This window comes from Nansenia antarctica, assembly GCF_963989245.1.
Source record: "Nansenia antarctica genome assembly, chromosome: 9".
NCBI lineage: Eukaryota > Metazoa > Chordata > Actinopteri > Argentiniformes > Microstomatidae > Nansenia > Nansenia antarctica.
Window position 1 is genome coordinate 15,666,621 of NC_137679.1, and position 17,281 is coordinate 15,683,901.

A 17,281-nucleotide genomic window follows, 5' to 3' on the forward strand; every position below is an offset into this window, starting at 1 on the left:
CGCCTACGTCCACCGCCCGTCTATAATAACCTGTTTCAAGTATCTGTTGTTTGCTTTCCTTTCCAGTGAGACGAGATAAACCAGGAAATGTCGTCGACGTCAGCGACAGCTGTGTTCTCTGAACGTTCAGAACCGGCACGTTCCGACAATCAGACTTCCTCCGGTTCGTTTTCTTGACATCAAAATAAAAGTGCGAGGTAATCGATTCAATGTAAAGTCATTGGATCACAATATTTCATCATATTCATTCATTAATAGGCTAGGTGCACGATCTCACTACTTCCTGAAAGGCAACTGGTATGAACATATCCTGTCTCACTCTATTGGTTTAATTGATTAATCAGCTGTGCACTGTGTGTTCCAACGGTTTACCGCTCAGCTGATTAATCAATTAAACCAATAGAGTGAGACAGGATATGTTCATGCCAGGTGCCTTTCAGGAAGTAGTGAGATCGTGCACCTAGCCTATTGAGGAAATATTTCGTAACAGAAAGGATGTAACATTTTAGAAAAGTAATTTTTGATAATGATGACATATTCTTACCAGTCTACTTAACACCACTTCTAGTATACATATCACGTGAGTTCCAACCATGAGGGATGTCATACAAAGTGTAATTGGCCTTTTACAGTGGCCCAACAGTGCAGAACCTCCTCTAGATTGCATAGGGAATACATAATGAACTGTACACAAATAATATTCCAAGGTGAAACATGATTTTTACCACCAATGTACTAAACAACACTTCTAGTATACATATCAAGTGAATTTCAACAAGTGTTGTTGGCCTTTTACTGAACAGTTCAAAGTGCCACATCTAGATTGCATAGGGAACACATAATGACTTGTCCACAACGTGATGTTTAGCCTTGGAAAATATGTTGTGACACCCCTCATGGTTGAAACACACTTGTGTTGCTGAGTAAAGTGGTACTAAAAAATAATGTTTAGCCTTGGAAAATATGTTGTGTACAGTCCATTATGTGTTTCCTATGAGGTGCAGCAGTCTTTCATCAGGGCAATTAGGTTATTAGAAGAATTGCAAACCCTTACAAAAACAAATAATACATTTAGACGATTACATGTTTATTTCCAGAGATAGTTACATATGATTGGTGGTTCTTTGGTCCATATTTAGTATTCATAAATGCTTAAAATAGTTTAACGTGGATGCTTTTATTTTGAAGAAATTATTTACATACACCCGAGCTAAGTGGTCGGAGTTTCACTATTGCCGTTCACACAACACAGCTGCCAGCGACCAGCGAACACTTCTCTTAAAGAGGCCGCATTTTGAACAGCATACAGATCACACAAAGAACACACAAAGAAAATAGTCCTAAAAGATTAGCATTCGAATTGTATCTCTCAAAGACAGTCTACTGGCTAGATACATTGTAACACTTTCGTTTGTTAATGAGAAACGGTGGTTGTGTATGGAGGACCAAGTCTGTCAAAATTAACAATAAATATATAGATATATAGATAAATAAATTAATGAATGAATACATTAATTAATTAATACACACAGTAATAAGGAAATAAATAAATACAATTTGATTATTAATAAATAAATACACACAGTAATTATATATTTATTTATTCTTTTACACATTCATTTCTGTATAATTATTTATTTCCTGATGTATTTAAAAAGGGGCGTGGCAAAATACCCGGATGCGTTGCTCAGACGGAGCATGGAGAACACAGATCTGGCAGCAGGCTTCACTGAACTCAGCACGACAAGATGAGCGTTGATTCACTCTTCGTCATTCCTAGCGGTATGTTCACTTTGATGTTGAAGACAATTCGTGGTCTTTGCTCGCTAGCTAGAAAATATATCTGCAAAGTAGCTAAACGTTAGTTAGCCCAGTAGCGTATAGCTGAGTTGCGCTGTAGCTAGCTACCTGCTTGAACCGAGCGTAGCCCCCGAAAACTACCATGTTAGCTGTTTGCTGACTGCTTGCTACCTGTAATGACATGTACTAACAGCACTCCAATTTGTGTAGAGACAGCTGCATATCAGCAACATATAGAGACATTGTTGTTTTTAAATATACGAGTGGAATACACTGTAACATGATGACTTCTTCTGCTCCCAGTACTCTGAGTTGATTTGCGTGATTGGGGAAGTGTGTGGTTCTCCCCTGACTTGAGATGTCTGGCCATGTGTGTGTCCGCATCCTACACAGAGCCGCCAACTGCTGCCCCCTCCCTGTCTCCCCTCAGGTGGGTTGCTCGCTAACTGCACGCTGTGGAGACATGCAATGTGTAAAGCACTCAATGGCAACTGGGAATTGCTCACCTGCAGGCATTTTCACATCAGAACTCTTGCAGACAAGGGATATCATGAATCTACAGTAGACTATTGGATGCACATGCGTAACCACAAATACATTCAATTAACTAGATCTATTCATTTTCTTGTGGCCAGTATGCCCTTTTTTCGTCCGTCCCCTACTGGCCCTCTCGAAGGCAGCTGGCCCATCATGTCCGCCTCTTCTCCTGGGGCTCCCGCTTCCTCTCAACCCGGCAGGACCTGGACTTCCAGCTGAGCCGAGTCCAGATCAACAGCATCTTGCGGGCAAACGAGCAGGTATCACTAACACAGCTCATCCCTTACAGCCATATTCATTTTAGAAGGAGATATACAACACCAAGACAGAAGATAGACAATTAAAGTAACATGACTTACTCTTAATCTAAGTGTATTTCTTTATGTTCTACCTTGTAGGCTGCGTTCCCTTTTGAAGAATGTACACTCTAAGCAGCTCTTGCATAACCCAGTAGAATGGCCATGTAAAAGCAGCAAACTTAGAAAACTACTTTTATGTGGGAATCGCTGTTTACAATGGGCGCATGTTTAACTCTGTAATCTAGGCTGTGAGTGTGCCAGAGTTTGATGGACGGGGCCTCAGTGCTGTGAGGAGGTTTGAGAGTAACCAGCTGCCGGCTAACACACCCAACGAGGACCGTCGTAGCGCTGCCACATGCCTACAGGTACGTGTCTGTCTTTGCTCTGCTCCCTCCATCTGTTCCGTCTTCCCACTCTCCCCCCATTCTACTCAACCTTGCTTCACTCTGTTGTTTTTGACTCTGTCTTTATCTCTCCCTCTCTATCTCTCCCAGATTACAGTTGTGTTGTTTTGTCTCTCTCTCTCCCCCTCAGACGAAGGGTATGTTGTTTGGTGTGTTTGACGGGCACGGGGGCTGGGCGTGTGCCCAGGCCATCAGTGAGCGGTTGCTGTACTACGTGGCTGTAGCCATGATGTCCCAGCGAAGCCTGGAGCAGCTGGAGAGGTGTATGGAGCACGGCAGGCCCGTCCTCCCCATCCTACAGTGGTACAAAAACCATGGGGACTATAGTTGCCGGGAGTCGACTTCCCTCTATGTAGAACACCTCAGAGTCTGTTGGCAGGAGTTACTGGACAGCGAGGAACATGGGGACGGCATGAGGTGTGTGTGTGTGTGTGTGTGTGTGTGTGTGTGTGTGTGTGGACGCTTGTGTCTTTGTGTTTGACATTATGAGCGAGGCATTAGTTTTTGATGAGAACTGCCTGCATATTCTGTAGATGAATCTAACTTTCATCTCGGTTGTTCTGACAGTGTTCAATCCCCACTCAAAATCCATTTATCTCTCCATATCTCTCTTCCCTCTTCCTCCCAGCCCGCGGGAAGCCCTTGACTATGCCTTTAGGCGCCTGGACACCGACATCTCCCTGGAGGCTCAGGTGCCTCTCCCCAGCGACCTGATGAGAAGCACGGCCATACAGGTAGCCTAGTGTTCCCTTACAGGTCACTAAAACCCCTTTCACACATACAAGCCTGGACCCGGGTTGGGATTCCATGTAATTTACAGGGAACTATGTGTGAAAGTGGCGTCAGCCTTGTTTTAGGCCAGCTCTTCTCCTTAAGGCCCATACAAGAGGCAGATCAGAACAAATTAGAGCTGAGCTCCTGCACCTCGGAAATTGACATCGTTTATAGCCCTATTTTGTAGTCGTAAACTCAGCCCATTTTAGCAATGTAGCCTAGACCTGCACTTCGCTGCGCTCAGATTTCCGGGTGCATTCGTGTAACCCTAACCCTAATCCATGAAGCTCATTTTTGCCTGTGTGCATTCGCTCTTGGCCAGGTTACCAGGGAAACATTCCACTGATATTGAAACACTGCATCGATGCGGCCTCCTGGAATACTGAAACATATCAATGAGGCAGCTCCGAGAATATTGCTGTAATGAGGCAGAATTTATTGCAACATTGATTGTGTAGCCTATACACCCCCACTCTACAGCTAAGGTGTAAAATGTTTGCATAGCCTATTAGTCAGGTAAATGTCTAAACAAACATGGTTTTGCTAGGCAGGTAGCACCGTGTGCTAGTTCAATTGCTGAGATCTAACGGAACATGTAGATCCCTGGATATTTTTTCAGGAATTAACGCTATAATATATATACGCTACCCTGAGCAACGTAACAATGGAAAACCTTTTTTTTGTAGGGCAATGTTTGAGCAATGTTTCTTGGCAGTTTTTTCAATATTCTTAAAAAAACAACTGCCAACTTTTATGTTGCAGCCATTATGTGTGTATGGATGATTATTTGGTTAATTTGTTGTAATACTTATTTGTGAACACTGGGTGGGAGCATAGGTGCAGGAAAACATTTAAGGTGAGCTCACCAGCACAGGTGTAGGTGGTTACAGACTGGGATGGGCACACAGTTTTTGTCCGTGTAGCCATACTCACAGCTTTTGTTTGTTGTACTTTGTGTTATTATTAGAATAAAGAATTTTTTGCAACTATACATAGGTCGTCTGTATTGAGTTCTCACGTCCAACTAGATTCTACCCAGTCTAGTGTGTCTTTTTGTATACATATTTGTTGGGATACCTAATCAACACTGACGTCCTTCCACTCAGGTGGCATTTGCAGGCAGCACGGCCTGTGTGGCCCATGTGGATACGGAGGGCATCCACGTGGCCAATGCAGGGGACTGCCGGGCAGTGCTGGGGGTACAGGAGGAGGACGGCACTTGGAGCGCCTTGCCCCTGTCCTGGGATCACAATTCCCAGAACCAGGCTGAGATGAAGCGCATTAGAGCCCAACACCCCCTCTCAGAGAGAGACACAGTGGTCACAGAGGACAGGCTTCTGGGGGTGAGAGCTCCATTCGCTTCCATGTGCTCTGAATAATCCTCTATAGTGCATCTGGAAAGTATTCACACCCCTTCACTTTTTCCACATTTTCTTATGTTACAGCGTTATACTAAAAAGGATTAAATATATTTTTTAAATCTCTAAATTCTACACGCAATACCCCATGTGATATTTGACTGTTTTATTTTTAGATTAAAAAAAACGTAAACGTTTTCACTTTGTCATTATGGGGTATTGCGTGTAGAATTTCGAGGCAAAAAAATAATTTCATCCTTTCCTTTCCAGATGCACTATATACATACGGCAGATACTCTCTTGTTGAAGAATAGTGATATTAATCTCACCGTTGTGTCTTTTCCTTTTGGTCTCATCTCAGGTGCTGATGCCTCTGCGTGGGTTTGGTGACGTGAGGTTTAAGTGGAGTCGTGAGCTGCAGCAGAGTGTTCTAGCAAGCCTGGAGTCTGGCGTGGACCTGGACTCTCTCAACCTGTACCAGTACACCCCGCCCAACTACCTGAGCCCGCCCTACCTGGACGTGGCACCCGAACTGACCTATCACAAGCTGCGCCCGCAGGACCGTTTTCTTATTCTGGGCTCTGATGGGCTCTGGGATGAACTGGAGAGCGAGGAAGCGGTACGACTAGTTGGCGAACATCTAAATGGGTTTCACCTACAGGTAATTGTTTTGGAGTTGCCTTAGGAGCATTGTGTAATACATTATGAAGTACATGTACATATCAAGTGTTTACGATGCAATGTAGCCAGTGTGAGACAGTGAGTCAGTTCTCATCTACTTGAACTCTCGCTCCTCTCCTTTCTCTCGTCTTTCTCTCTATTGACTCTCCTCTCCCCCAGGCTCCGGTCTCTCCCACGGAGAGGCAGCTGAACCTGGGCCAGATGCAGGAGCTTCTGCAGAGGCGCCGCGCCCTCGCCACACCTACCCTGGACCCCAACGCCGCCACACATCTCATCAGACACGCCCTGGGCACCGGGGAGTACGGAGAGCTGTGTCAGGAGAGACTGGCCTCCATGTTGTCGCTGCCGGAGGACCTGGCACGCATGTACAGAGACGACATCACAGCCACCGTGGTGTACCTGAACTCTGACCTGGTGAAACCTCACCACAGCTGACAGAGAGAGACTTTTGGCTAGACAGACACACACACATATTGACTCAGAAACCACCACAGCTAATCGTGTCATTTCCTGTCGCAGAATATGCTTCTGTCATATTCTGTTTACCACTGTGGTTCTACTCTACTGGGTCATAAAACATTTAGAGATCCTTATGTTTCACTTGCCTGGATACCACAGGCTGTTACTTTGCCATTGATGTAATAAATCAGTGTATTTGCAATGACGTCTCATTAATAATAATAATAATATCTTGGTTTTATATAGCGCCTTTCACAAACCCACGGACGCTTTACAGATTCTACTGGAAGAAAGTAAGACAGACAGAACAGAAGACACAGAAAACAGAAGAACCCATGAACAGATGGGTTTTGAGGGCTGATTTGAAGGTGTCCAGGGTAGGGGTAGGGGACTTCCAAAGGGTGGGTGTTGCCACACTGAAGGCTCTGTCCCCGAAGTTCTGTACGTTGCTGCGGGGGGTGGAAAGCAGACCCATGTCTGAGGACCGCAGGTTCCGGGATGATGTATGTTGGCAGAGAAGGTCAGTTAGGTACTGGGGGGTGAGAAGAGGATTTTGCGGGACTTGACCGGAAGCCAGTGGAGGTGAATGAGGGTGGGGGTGACGTGATGCCAGGGCTTGGTGTGGGTGAGGACCCTGGCAGCTGAGTTCTGCACATACTGGAGCCTGTCTCGGTCTTTGCTGGGAACCCCGAACAGGACTCCATTACAATAGTCCAGGTGGGAGGTGACGAAGGACTTCGGGAAATGTGGAGATGGAGCAGCCGTCAACCTCAGGGATGTATAATTACAGATCAATATAATACATATGGTACGTGCAAACAAGCAGTAGTGCAAAATCTACTTTCATCTGCAAATAGTGGGAAAGTGTATTATGATTAGTTTCAGAAGATGAATTGAAATGCATTGTGTGAATGTGAAATCACTCAGCCATATACAGTGCCCTCCACAATTATTGGCACCCCTGGTAAAGATGAGTAAAACGCGTTATAAAAATGCCACCTTTTGGTTAATTAGATTAATGTCACACGTGTGGCAGTTATTGGCAATTTGGCACCCTTGCATCTAATACTTTGTACAACCTCCCTTTGCCAATTAAGGGAATATGGCCTCTGTCACCTCATATTTATACTGCAGTGAAACAGGAAGTCATAGATTACAGCTTGAAAGTTTCCTAAACACTCTGATCAACTTAAAAAAAAAAAAAATCCGCAACTGAACTTCAAATGGACTGTCGCCTAGTAACCTGAACACAAACATGTAGTCTAATTAACGGTCGTTTAGTAGAACATCTGTGCGGCGGAGTGATACAGTTAAAGGTCCCAGTGTTGTTATACTGTATATCAGCACTCATGGAATGCCTCTTGTCCAATCAAATTACTTGGTCGGAACTAACTGTTGTATAATTAAATGTAAAATATAAAATATATATATAAATGGACAAAATGCTTCAGTTACATTCTGTTCATAATATTTTCTATAATTGTAGCACACATGGTTTTGTTAGAAATAATTATTTCTTGATGACATATTTTTAAGCTAATTCACCAAAAGGTCACATTTTTCTAACCCTTTTTACTCATCTTTACCAGGGGTGCCAATAATTGTGAAGGTAAAACAGTAAAAAGAAAAGGTAAAGATAAAGTACAATAAAGATACCAGCACCACAAACATCAGTTTATCACAATTTTGATGAGTTAAAGTTAAATTCAATTCATGAATTGGACTTTAAATGCTCACAATTTGAATTGACTGAATTGAAATGCAACTAAACACAACCAACCATCCAACTCAGTGTTATGTTTTGTCCCCTGATCACCAGTTGTGTGTGTTTGAATGGAATGACTTACCGGTACATCCTTTAACCACACATGTAGTTCCTTATCTGTTCTCCTGAAGTTAGCCTATGCCTGATTGTACCAACAATAATACTTCAGTACAATGAACACTCCGTAGGCAACTGTGTGCACTTTTAACTTACAAAAAATGTATGTTCTGTTCATTTCAATCTTTAGCTCAAATTGATCATCTTCTCTTCTGAGTCAATCAAATACGTTTGGATCTCCCTCTGTGGAGGAATCATTGTTTCCGTTATGTGTGTTGTTTACATTAGTTCCTTCATAATGCCAACTCATCTGTCTTCATGGCAAACAACAAAGCTAACTTGTGTGTTAAGAATTGTGATAACCCCAGACACACAGGTAATGCTGACAGAATGCTACTGGTTTCCCCAGTCCAGGCGTACTGTAGGAGCCAATCCTCCTGTATGCCTGAACTGCAGTGTTTTGTAAACAAATGCATGCTGGGGTCCATGTGGGGGGGTGAAGAAGATTCACAGTGATAGATGACGCTGAGAAACAGGAATAGCTGAGATCTGAATGTTTTATTTTAGATCACAGACTGAAAGTCCTATCCTACAAAGAAGCTGTTTGTGTGTGAACAGCTCCCTGTCCGTTCTGTTTGCTCGTATCATCGTTTGTAGTACATCTCAGGTTGCCTGTCGCACTGGCTTCAGAGAGGGAGGCGAGTGTGTGAGATGAAGACAGTGCCAACACACCTGCGTAGTAAACACACACCTGCCTGTCTGTCAGTAACTAAGGTCACCTTTCCTTTTGTTTACCACCAGCTTCTGTACGCTGCTACTATCAAACTGACAGTCAGCATAGGGACAAGGAGAGAGGAACCACCAGCTAACACAGCTTCTTCCTGTTACAGAAACGGTTGAGGAACTGCATAATTTAACCATTTAGTATTGCATCTGTCTTGGGACAGTGAGAGCCTTGAGCCTGGGAGATAAAGCAGCTGTCTCCAGAAGGACTGATGTGGAGGACCAGGGGTGTGGGGCTCACCTTCCTTCTGTGCCAGGTGAGTGTTGGCTGGTTGCCTGTCAGAGTTGGATGGTGGTCCATGTAAGCTAAAGGATCTTCGCTGAAGGCTGTGTTTAGAATTGACACTAAATTAGTAAGTTAAAATATGTCAAATGACAGTTCATTCAAGTGAAATTGTACCAACATGGCATATTCACTAAATGTTTCTTTTTGAAGCAACTGCTTCATATCTGAATTGCTGTATACCGTTTTGACTGCTTACACCATTTGTATGAAACTGAAGTTCACATGACCACAGCAATAACATACATGAGAACAACAGTAATTTTCAGCTAAACAGTCATTTCTCATTGCTTTCACACAAAATACTAATGTTTTACACATTTTTGCAACAATTAACACTATTCTCTACATAAGACACACAAATCAATTAAGTGTTGACAAACTAAACTAAATGATTTCCTTACACCATAGCCTACTGTGGCTTCCATTACTGTGAATCTCTTCTATAAATTGTAACTCTCATCGTCAAACAGTTCAATTACCAATCAGTCTGTAATCACAAACTGAAATCAGTAATCAATAACATGGCAGACAGGAAATAATACCTGTTTTATTTAGAATGAATGATGAATTTGATTCATATTTGTAACTGTCTGCAACAGTTGCAGTACCACCATAAACTATATAGTGAAAGGTTTAAAAAAAAGAAAAGAAAAAAAGAGTGGTGTATTGAACATTTCATTAGATGACAGTCCCAACATGGAGGCCAGGACACTGCTTTGATGCACTGCAGAATCTGAGATGCTGAGGTATTGTACAGGCTGTTATCTGATTGGTCACATTTTCTGTCCATGATAGTCTTGGCTTGCCTCCGTGCTGACTGAGACTCCACAATGTTGCCTGAAGAACAACACGAAGAGCAGAAATTCAGAGGTTGAGAATTCAGAGGTTGTACGTTGTATGGCTCAGTTTCACTTTTATCTTACCAAACATCTGTCCTCCCTACAGGAGGCTATAGAACATATCATATCCATACATGTCACTGTAAACATAATCAGTGTGTTTTTAATTCATGTCACTTTTCTCTAAAGCCTTTTTTGTGATAAGAAGTTATTTGTTCCATCGTCTCAATGTTGATGTGGAATCTCCAAATAGGGTCAATCCAGCCTGGACAGAGAGAACATTCCCATCATGGAGGTCCCATGGTTTCCCAAAGGCCTGAGTAGGAGAAAGAGGGATTGGGTCATTCCACTTATCAGCTTCCCAGAAAACGATAAGGGTCCCTATCCAAAAGTCATAGTTCAGGTACTTCAAGCACATACTGAGAATGGAGAGTAACAATTACCAACGCAAATACGTACCACTTTTATGGTCTGTCTTTGTCTTTTGTGTCGATGTGTTTTAGATCAAGTCAAGCAATGACAACAAAATAGCGATCACATACAGAATCTCAGGGCCGGGAGCTGACCAGCCTCCTGAGGGGTTGTTCACAGTTGACAAACGCTCAGGGATGATGTTTGTTACCCAGGCTCTGGATAGAGAGACAAAAGATGAATACAAGGTGAGCAACGTTTAGATCATAGAGTATTCCTCCTGAAATGAAATCCTCTGTTGTTTCAGTAATGATATAGGATGTCTTTGGTTAGATGACGTGTTAGTACCTTGCTCTCTGTTCCAGCTCATGGCCCATGCGCTGACAGTTGGTACTAAGGCAGAGGAGCCTATGGAGATCATCATCAGAGTCATAGACCAGAACGACAACAAACCTGAATTCACCCACAATCCCTTCCATGGCAGGCTCAGTGAGAGTGCATCCATAGGTGATAGAACTTATATTATTATTATTATTATTATTATTATTATTATTATTATTATTATTATTATCATCATCATTATTATTATTGTTGTTCATTGTTATAACTATATATATTATAATATGTATAACAACAACAACAACAATAATAATAATAATAAAAATCATAATAATAATAATGTATTGGATTTATAAGCACTTTTCATTATACACGAATCATCTCAAAGTGCTTAAAATTTGAATTTGTTAAATACAACCACATCACAAAAGCAGCAATCAAAGACTCGGAGGAAGGGTAACAGAATTGTCATCTCAAATCTGCAATAGGGATAATGGATTGGAAATCAAAAATGCAGCAATTTGTACTGAAACACTGATATGGCAGAAAATAATGAAACCATCAATGAGTTTCAATTCCTTTACAGATGCAACCCCCTTATTCTCCCCTCAGATCATTCCTTCTTGAGTATCAAGGCAGTGGATCTGGATGATCCTGACACAGACAATGGGGTTGTGAGGTATCAGATACAGAGTCAAGCCCCAGAGTGGCCCAGGGCGGACATGTTTGCCATCAACCCAGTGAGCGGGGTCATCAGCGTGGTGTCAGGTGGACTGGACAGGGAGGTACAGAACATGTAGGCCGCGCTCCTCTCATTTCCCCCACATCCTTCTCCCCTTCTCTTCTTCTGTCCTTTCTTCCTCTCACTTTCTCTTCCTCTCCCTCTGACTTTCTCTTCCTCTCCCTCTCTGCCCCTAATCCTCCTCTCTCAGACTCCTGCCTCTCCTCTGCTCTCCTCTCTCCTAACATTGTCTTCTTCTCTCACTCCAAAAGTTGACTTTGCGTCAACATAAACATGCCTGACGTGTCTCTACCACAGACCCATCCAGAGTACAGGCTGGTCATTGAGGCTGCTGATATGGAGGGGAGGGGACTTACAGCCTCCTGCATCGCCATCATCACCATCACCGATAGCAACGACCACGCCCCTCAGTTTACCATGACAACCGTGAGTTAATTCAGTGCAGTGCAGTAATTCACACACTGGCAACTGTGAATCCATCAAATATAATTTAATGTTCATACATTGCATTCATGAATATAGTAATAGGATAAGTGATGCTGAAATGATGGAAAACCAAACCCAAACTTTAACCTCCTGTCCCACAGTACTCTGTCTCTGTCCGGGAGAATGAGGTGGGCGTAGAGGTGGCGAGGTTAAAGGTCACTGACCTGGATGAGCCTGGATCTCCCATGGCAACCACTAGATACTCCATCGTCGAGGGCAACAAGGGGGGTCACTTCAACGTAAGCGCTGGCCCCAGTAAGATGGAGGGAGTCCTCACCACAGTCAAGGTACAAACGAAACATGCCTTCCCTGGTGCCTTACCATTAACGCCTACTCAAAATGGTTATGGAAAAATGAATATTGCTCATTAGAACTGATGTTTTTGACACTTTTATCAATTCTCTTTTCTTCATTCTTCTCTCTCTCTCTCCCTCTCTCTCTCGTGCCTTCCCTCGTACCTTACCGCTAATCCCTTCTCAATGGTTAATGGAAGAATGAATATTGCTCATTAGATCTGATGTTATTGACACTTTTTTCCATTTTCTCTCTCTCTCTCTCTCTCACTCTCTCAGGAGCTGGACTATGAGAGCTGTTCTCTCTTCACTCTGCTGGTGGTGGTGGAGAATGAGGTGGTGTTCTCTGGGCCTGTGTCCACTTCAACAGCCACAGTCACAGTGACCGTGGAGGACAGGAACGAGGCCCCGGCCTTCAGGCCAGCAGAGAAACACGTGAAGAAGTCAGAGGACGCCCCTGTGGGGAGCATTGTGGCCGACTACAGAGCCATCGATCCAGACACAGCCAGGAAACAGAGTGTGAGGTAATGGACTTGGACACACACACACACACACACACACACACACACACACACACATACACATGCATGCACGCACTTTCATTCAGATGTATTATCCATCTATGTATTTCAGATATCAGTTGGTCAATGACTCTGCCAAGTGGTTGAGTATCAATAAAGACACCGGATTGGTCAAAATCAAGAACCGCATGGATAGAGAATCCAAATCCTTCGTCCGAGACGGCAAATACACAGTGACCATTTCGGCCTATGACAACGGTACTTGATATTTGAATTTGTAAACTCGAACATTCGCCTTCCAAGTCATGCAATTCCAGGACCAGATCCATCTAGCCTGTATCTTGTTAGGAGATGAAAGTTGTTTTAATGTACTACATGACCCTGCACCCCCTTGGCGGTACCCCTGCATGAACCTTTTAAATCCTTAACTGACAAAGAAACTCACCACCTAGAATGCCAAGTGTTTTATGTGGTATTTACAGAGCAACAATACTTTGATTGGCTACAAAATGATGCGTCATCATTCATGCATTTTTGCTAAATAAAGTCGCCCGTGGCGCTCTAAAATGTTGACAATTTGGGCAACTTTGTTCACCCCTTGGCACTCAATGAGTTCAACTCTGACCTACAGTGCTGTGTCATGGAGTGTGGTCTGATCTGATGTGACGTGGTGTGTTGTGTTGTGGTTCTGTCTGTCCCAGATACCGTCCGGGCCACAGGCACCGGGACTCTGGTGGTGGAGCTGGTGGATGTGAACGACAACCCTCCTCTCATCAGCCAGAGGCACGTTAGCCTGTGTAGCGAGGACCCCTCCCCCGCCCTGCTGGACATCACAGACGCGGACGGGCCGGGGAACGCAGGTCCGTTTACCATGCAGCTGCAGGGAGAACACAGAACCAACTGGACCATCACCACCAACTCCACCAGTAAGAACACTACACACACACACACGACACAAAACCAGTAAGAACACCACAAACACTACACCACACCACAACCCAAAAAAAGTAACGGGTAACAGTGAAACCACAAAACAGCAGTCACACTTGAACCTGACGGTGATGCTGTCATACACTGTCATCATGTCATCAGGGTTCCCATGGGTCCTTGAAATTCTTGAAAGTTTGTGAATTTGAGGGAAAAAAAATCGACATGGGTCATTGAAAGTCCTTGAATTCCCCTCTCTCTATCTCTCAAAAAAAAAATGTTTTACTTTCTCTCTGTATTGATTAACTTTACACATATTTCACAATATATTGTTTTGCTGTGCTGTGGTAGAGAAGTCAAGAGACCATCTAGTGTTCACACATTCAAGCCTCTCTTTTTAATTGTTGTCTGTGAGCGGATAGTTCCTATTATATAAATTCTCATCTAGATCTGTCTCAAACTATGCCGTGTTGGGTCCTTGAATTTGAGGGAATTGAGTCTTGAAAGTCCTTGAAAGGTGCTTGAATCTGATGTTTCAGAAGGTATGGGAACCCTGTGTCATGTCAGTGGACACAAGTGAAATAAAGGTCAACTTGAACTGCAAAAATACAGTGAACCCAAATATCCTCCTCCCCCCCCCCCCAGGTGGCATGGCCACTCTGGCCCCTAGGAGGGTGCTGTCTCCTCGGGAGTACAACGTGCTGCTGCGTGTGTACGATGCAGGGGCGCTCTATCAGGACAGCACGCTGCAGGTGGAGGTGTGTCCGTGCCGCGGGCCAGTGGCGGCTTGCTTCCTCCCGTCCCCGAAAGCCCAGACCCGCGTCTCCACCCTCTCCGTCGGAGTTCTGGGAGCCACCCTCGGAATGCTTTGTACGTGACATTTTTTTTCCCGTTTGCCTGTCGCTGTTCGTTTTTCGATGTCTTTGACGTCATTCTTTCGTCTGTCCCTGCCAGTGCTTCTCCTCCTGCTGTTGCTGTTCCTGAGGAAGAGGAGTTCTGTGAAGAAGAAGAATGTTCTGCTATTGGAGGACGAAGGCCGCGGCAATGTTTACCACTACGATGAAATGGGGGGAGGAGAAGAGGACCGGGTGAGAGGAGAGAGGAGGGGAGGAGGTGGTGGTGGTGGCGGGGGTGCATAAGACTGTGAGATAGGAATCTATTTCAGTGTTATTAAGGTCACCATGCTGTCGTCTGTCCCGTCAGGAGTATGACCTGGGCCAGCTCCACAGAGGGCTGGATGACCGGCCGGAGGTCTTCTGTACAGATGTGGCCCCTTTGACTGAGCCCAGGCCCTGGTATCGCCCTCGACCGCAGCAGAACGAGACCATAGGCGACTTCATAGAACATGTAGGACATTTTTCTCTGTGTGTGTGTGTGTGTGTGTACCTGTGTAGGTGTGTGTGACTATGTACTGCATAGACGTTTGAGAGTGTGTGTATTCACGGAATAACCTCCTCTGTCTTCCTCCCAGAACTTGTATGCTACAGACACTGACACCACGGCCCCGCCCTATGACTGTCTCCTGGTGTTTGACTACGAGGGAGGAGGCTCATGGGAGGGCTCTCTCAGCTCTCTCAACTCCTCCAGCTCAGAGGAGGACCAGAACTACCAGAGGCTAGCCCACTGGGGGCCGCGCTTCAGCAGGCTGGCAGACATGTACACTGGGGGGGAGGAGGAAGACACGGATACAGACACACTGCCAGGGAAAACAGAGTGGGTGTGACCTGATCTGACCTGACCTGTTACTGCAGGTACCCCTCTAAAAGAAGCAGATTAGAGGATTTTTTTTGGGAAGACAAAAACACTTCACTGTGTGGTGGTTGATGAACTCCAGGTTCAGGTTAGCTGGAGTGTTTTGTGTCCAATGTTTCTCTTGGTCTCTCGCTCTCTCTCTCTCTCTCTCTCTCTCCATCAATCTATTTCTCTTTGTACATTTTACTTGATGTGCCACTGCATGATATTTTTATTGATCATAGCTAGGGTGAATCCTCTGGCATGAGATGGTTGAGTGTACTGTGCCGCCATGACTTTCCAAATTAGAAGAGATCACTGTGTCCTCTAACTTACTGTGGTTAGAGTTTAGCAAGGCTGTTCTGTCTCTTCTGTTCTGTCTGACTTAACATTCCTGTCCCATTTGTTTCTGAGATGTACTGTATTATCATGTTCGATTTACTGTATGTGCCTTTATTATAACGACTTCATAATTACCACATAGACAATATTGTTAGGTGTTGGCTACTATAGTTAGTACATTATACCACACTGTTTGTATTATTCTTATTATAAAGTACTCTATTCATGTTGACATCTATTGTATTGTACATTATCTGTACTGCAGAAAACGTTTGTAAATATAATAGTCCCATGATACATCATATATATTTATAGTATATTTTTTCTGAGTCTGATTTACATACGTACATACTATTTTCAGTTCAATATCTCCCCCTGGTCATTTAGGTAAATATATTTTCTGAGTATCTGAAACAAAACTGTGCATGTGCAACTGTAGCTCGAGTAAAGTAAAGTGTTACCATTGTTTATTGGACTGCACTCTGGGTTAGACCTACTATGTGTTTATGTTGTTTATATCCCCCGGCCTCAGCTCAAAAGTCTCTATCGTGAGCAACAGTCGTTTTACATACATTTTTGGCCAAGCTTTTGTCTCCACCCCTGTAAGTTTAAGTCTGAGGAGGAAGAGTTTGAATTGCACAGTCAGGGATTGAAATGTATGAAGATTGTCTAGGGCTTACCAGGGATAGATAATATCTATTTAGATCTAGAGAGAGAGATATGATCATTTGACACCAATTAACATATTACTTTGTGTAACCTAGTGTGTATTATTAATGAAACAGATCAGGACATAAGGTAAGAGCCTGACAAGCGAGACTGACATGATGATGCTACTATACGTATGTAAATGACTTTAATTGTGACCCTTCCACCATCTGAACAAATAATGCCCATGTCCCTATAAAGGTCCACTAGGTGGCAGTGTGGGGATGCAGGTCTACAATCTACATCCCTTCAGTCTGAGTGCTTATGTCGACCTATTGACCCCTCCTCAAGAAAAACTGATGTTTCAGATTACCTGTAACTCTCATGTAATGTCCACAGTAGTGTTTAGGGGTGGAAATATGTCTCACCAATATGGCCTTGCAGTCCCCGAATGACTATCCTGTTTAATCTGCAAAAAACCCTATTAACAATGTATAATCCAAAAGTGACGTTGCATCATATTACATGTCACATCATACATATCTCAGAATTAGTTGAAGATGACCTTCTGTACAGAACATCAATCTCGTTTCTAGGGGATACTTGCCACATTGCAAGCACCCAAACACAGCCAATACAGATATTTACAGAAGATCTCAGGATAACAACACAAGCTAGCGAACACACTTCTCATTTTGTTAGCCTTTGATGGGTTTGAGCACACATAATCTGTGGGGATTGGAGTATTCCAAACTATGGCAAGGCAAGGCACGGCAAGTTTATTTGTATAGCACATTTC

At 43.7% G+C, this 17,281-nt stretch overlaps 2 protein-coding genes across 4 annotated transcripts; both read left to right on the top strand.

Moving 5' to 3' along the window:
* The first annotated feature begins 1,681 nt into the window (after window positions 1-1,681).
* pdp2 (putative pyruvate dehydrogenase phosphatase isoenzyme 2) lies at window positions 1,682-6,479 on the top strand. Of its 3 annotated transcripts, none has more exons than XM_080539959.1 (9): window positions 1,682-1,782; window positions 2,104-2,230; window positions 2,436-2,597; window positions 2,882-3,001; window positions 3,171-3,457; window positions 3,669-3,774; window positions 4,921-5,157; window positions 5,534-5,833; window positions 6,013-6,479. In XM_080539959.1, the coding sequence occupies exons 2-9, from the start codon at window positions 2,159-2,161 to the stop codon at window positions 6,286-6,288; spliced, it is 1,560 nt and encodes a 519-aa protein (XP_080396085.1). In that variant the 5' UTR covers window positions 1,682-1,782; window positions 2,104-2,158; the 3' UTR covers window positions 6,289-6,479. The 3 variants fall into 3 exon arrangements, with proteins under 3 accessions (XP_080396085.1, XP_080396087.1, XP_080396086.1); XM_080539961.1 differs by having other exon boundaries at window positions 3,171-3,343; XM_080539960.1 differs by lacking the exon at window positions 1,682-1,782 and having other exon boundaries at window positions 1,987-2,230.
* Window positions 6,480-9,129: 2,650 nt separating this feature from the next.
* Window positions 9,130-15,484, top strand: LOC308165385 (B-cadherin-like; the record flags this gene model as incomplete). The annotated part of the gene is made up of 13 exons (XM_080539541.1): window positions 9,130-9,174; window positions 10,546-10,701; window positions 10,819-10,942; window positions 11,405-11,577; window positions 11,832-11,960; window positions 12,122-12,307; window positions 12,593-12,837; window positions 12,947-13,092; window positions 13,536-13,760; window positions 14,407-14,631; window positions 14,716-14,849; window positions 14,965-15,108; window positions 15,233-15,484. The coding sequence occupies 13 exons, from the start codon at window positions 9,130-9,132 to the stop codon at window positions 15,482-15,484; spliced, it is 2,184 nt and encodes a 727-aa protein (XP_080395667.1).
* Window positions 15,485-17,281: the final 1,797 nt, after the last annotated feature.

Bases quoted from the DNA above. Each gene is read 5' to 3' on its own strand.
- pdp2 (XM_080539959.1), top strand. From the start codon at position 2,159: ATGTCTGGCCATGTGTGTGTCCGCATCCTACACAGAGCCGCCAACTGC. The intron at 3,002-3,170 runs GTACGTGTCTGT...TCTCCCCCTCAG, and splicing joins GCGCTGCCACATGCCTACAG to ACGAAGGGTATGTTGTTTGG. The intron at 3,775-4,920 runs GTAGCCTAGTGT...CCTTCCACTCAG, and splicing joins TGAGAAGCACGGCCATACAG to GTGGCATTTGCAGGCAGCAC.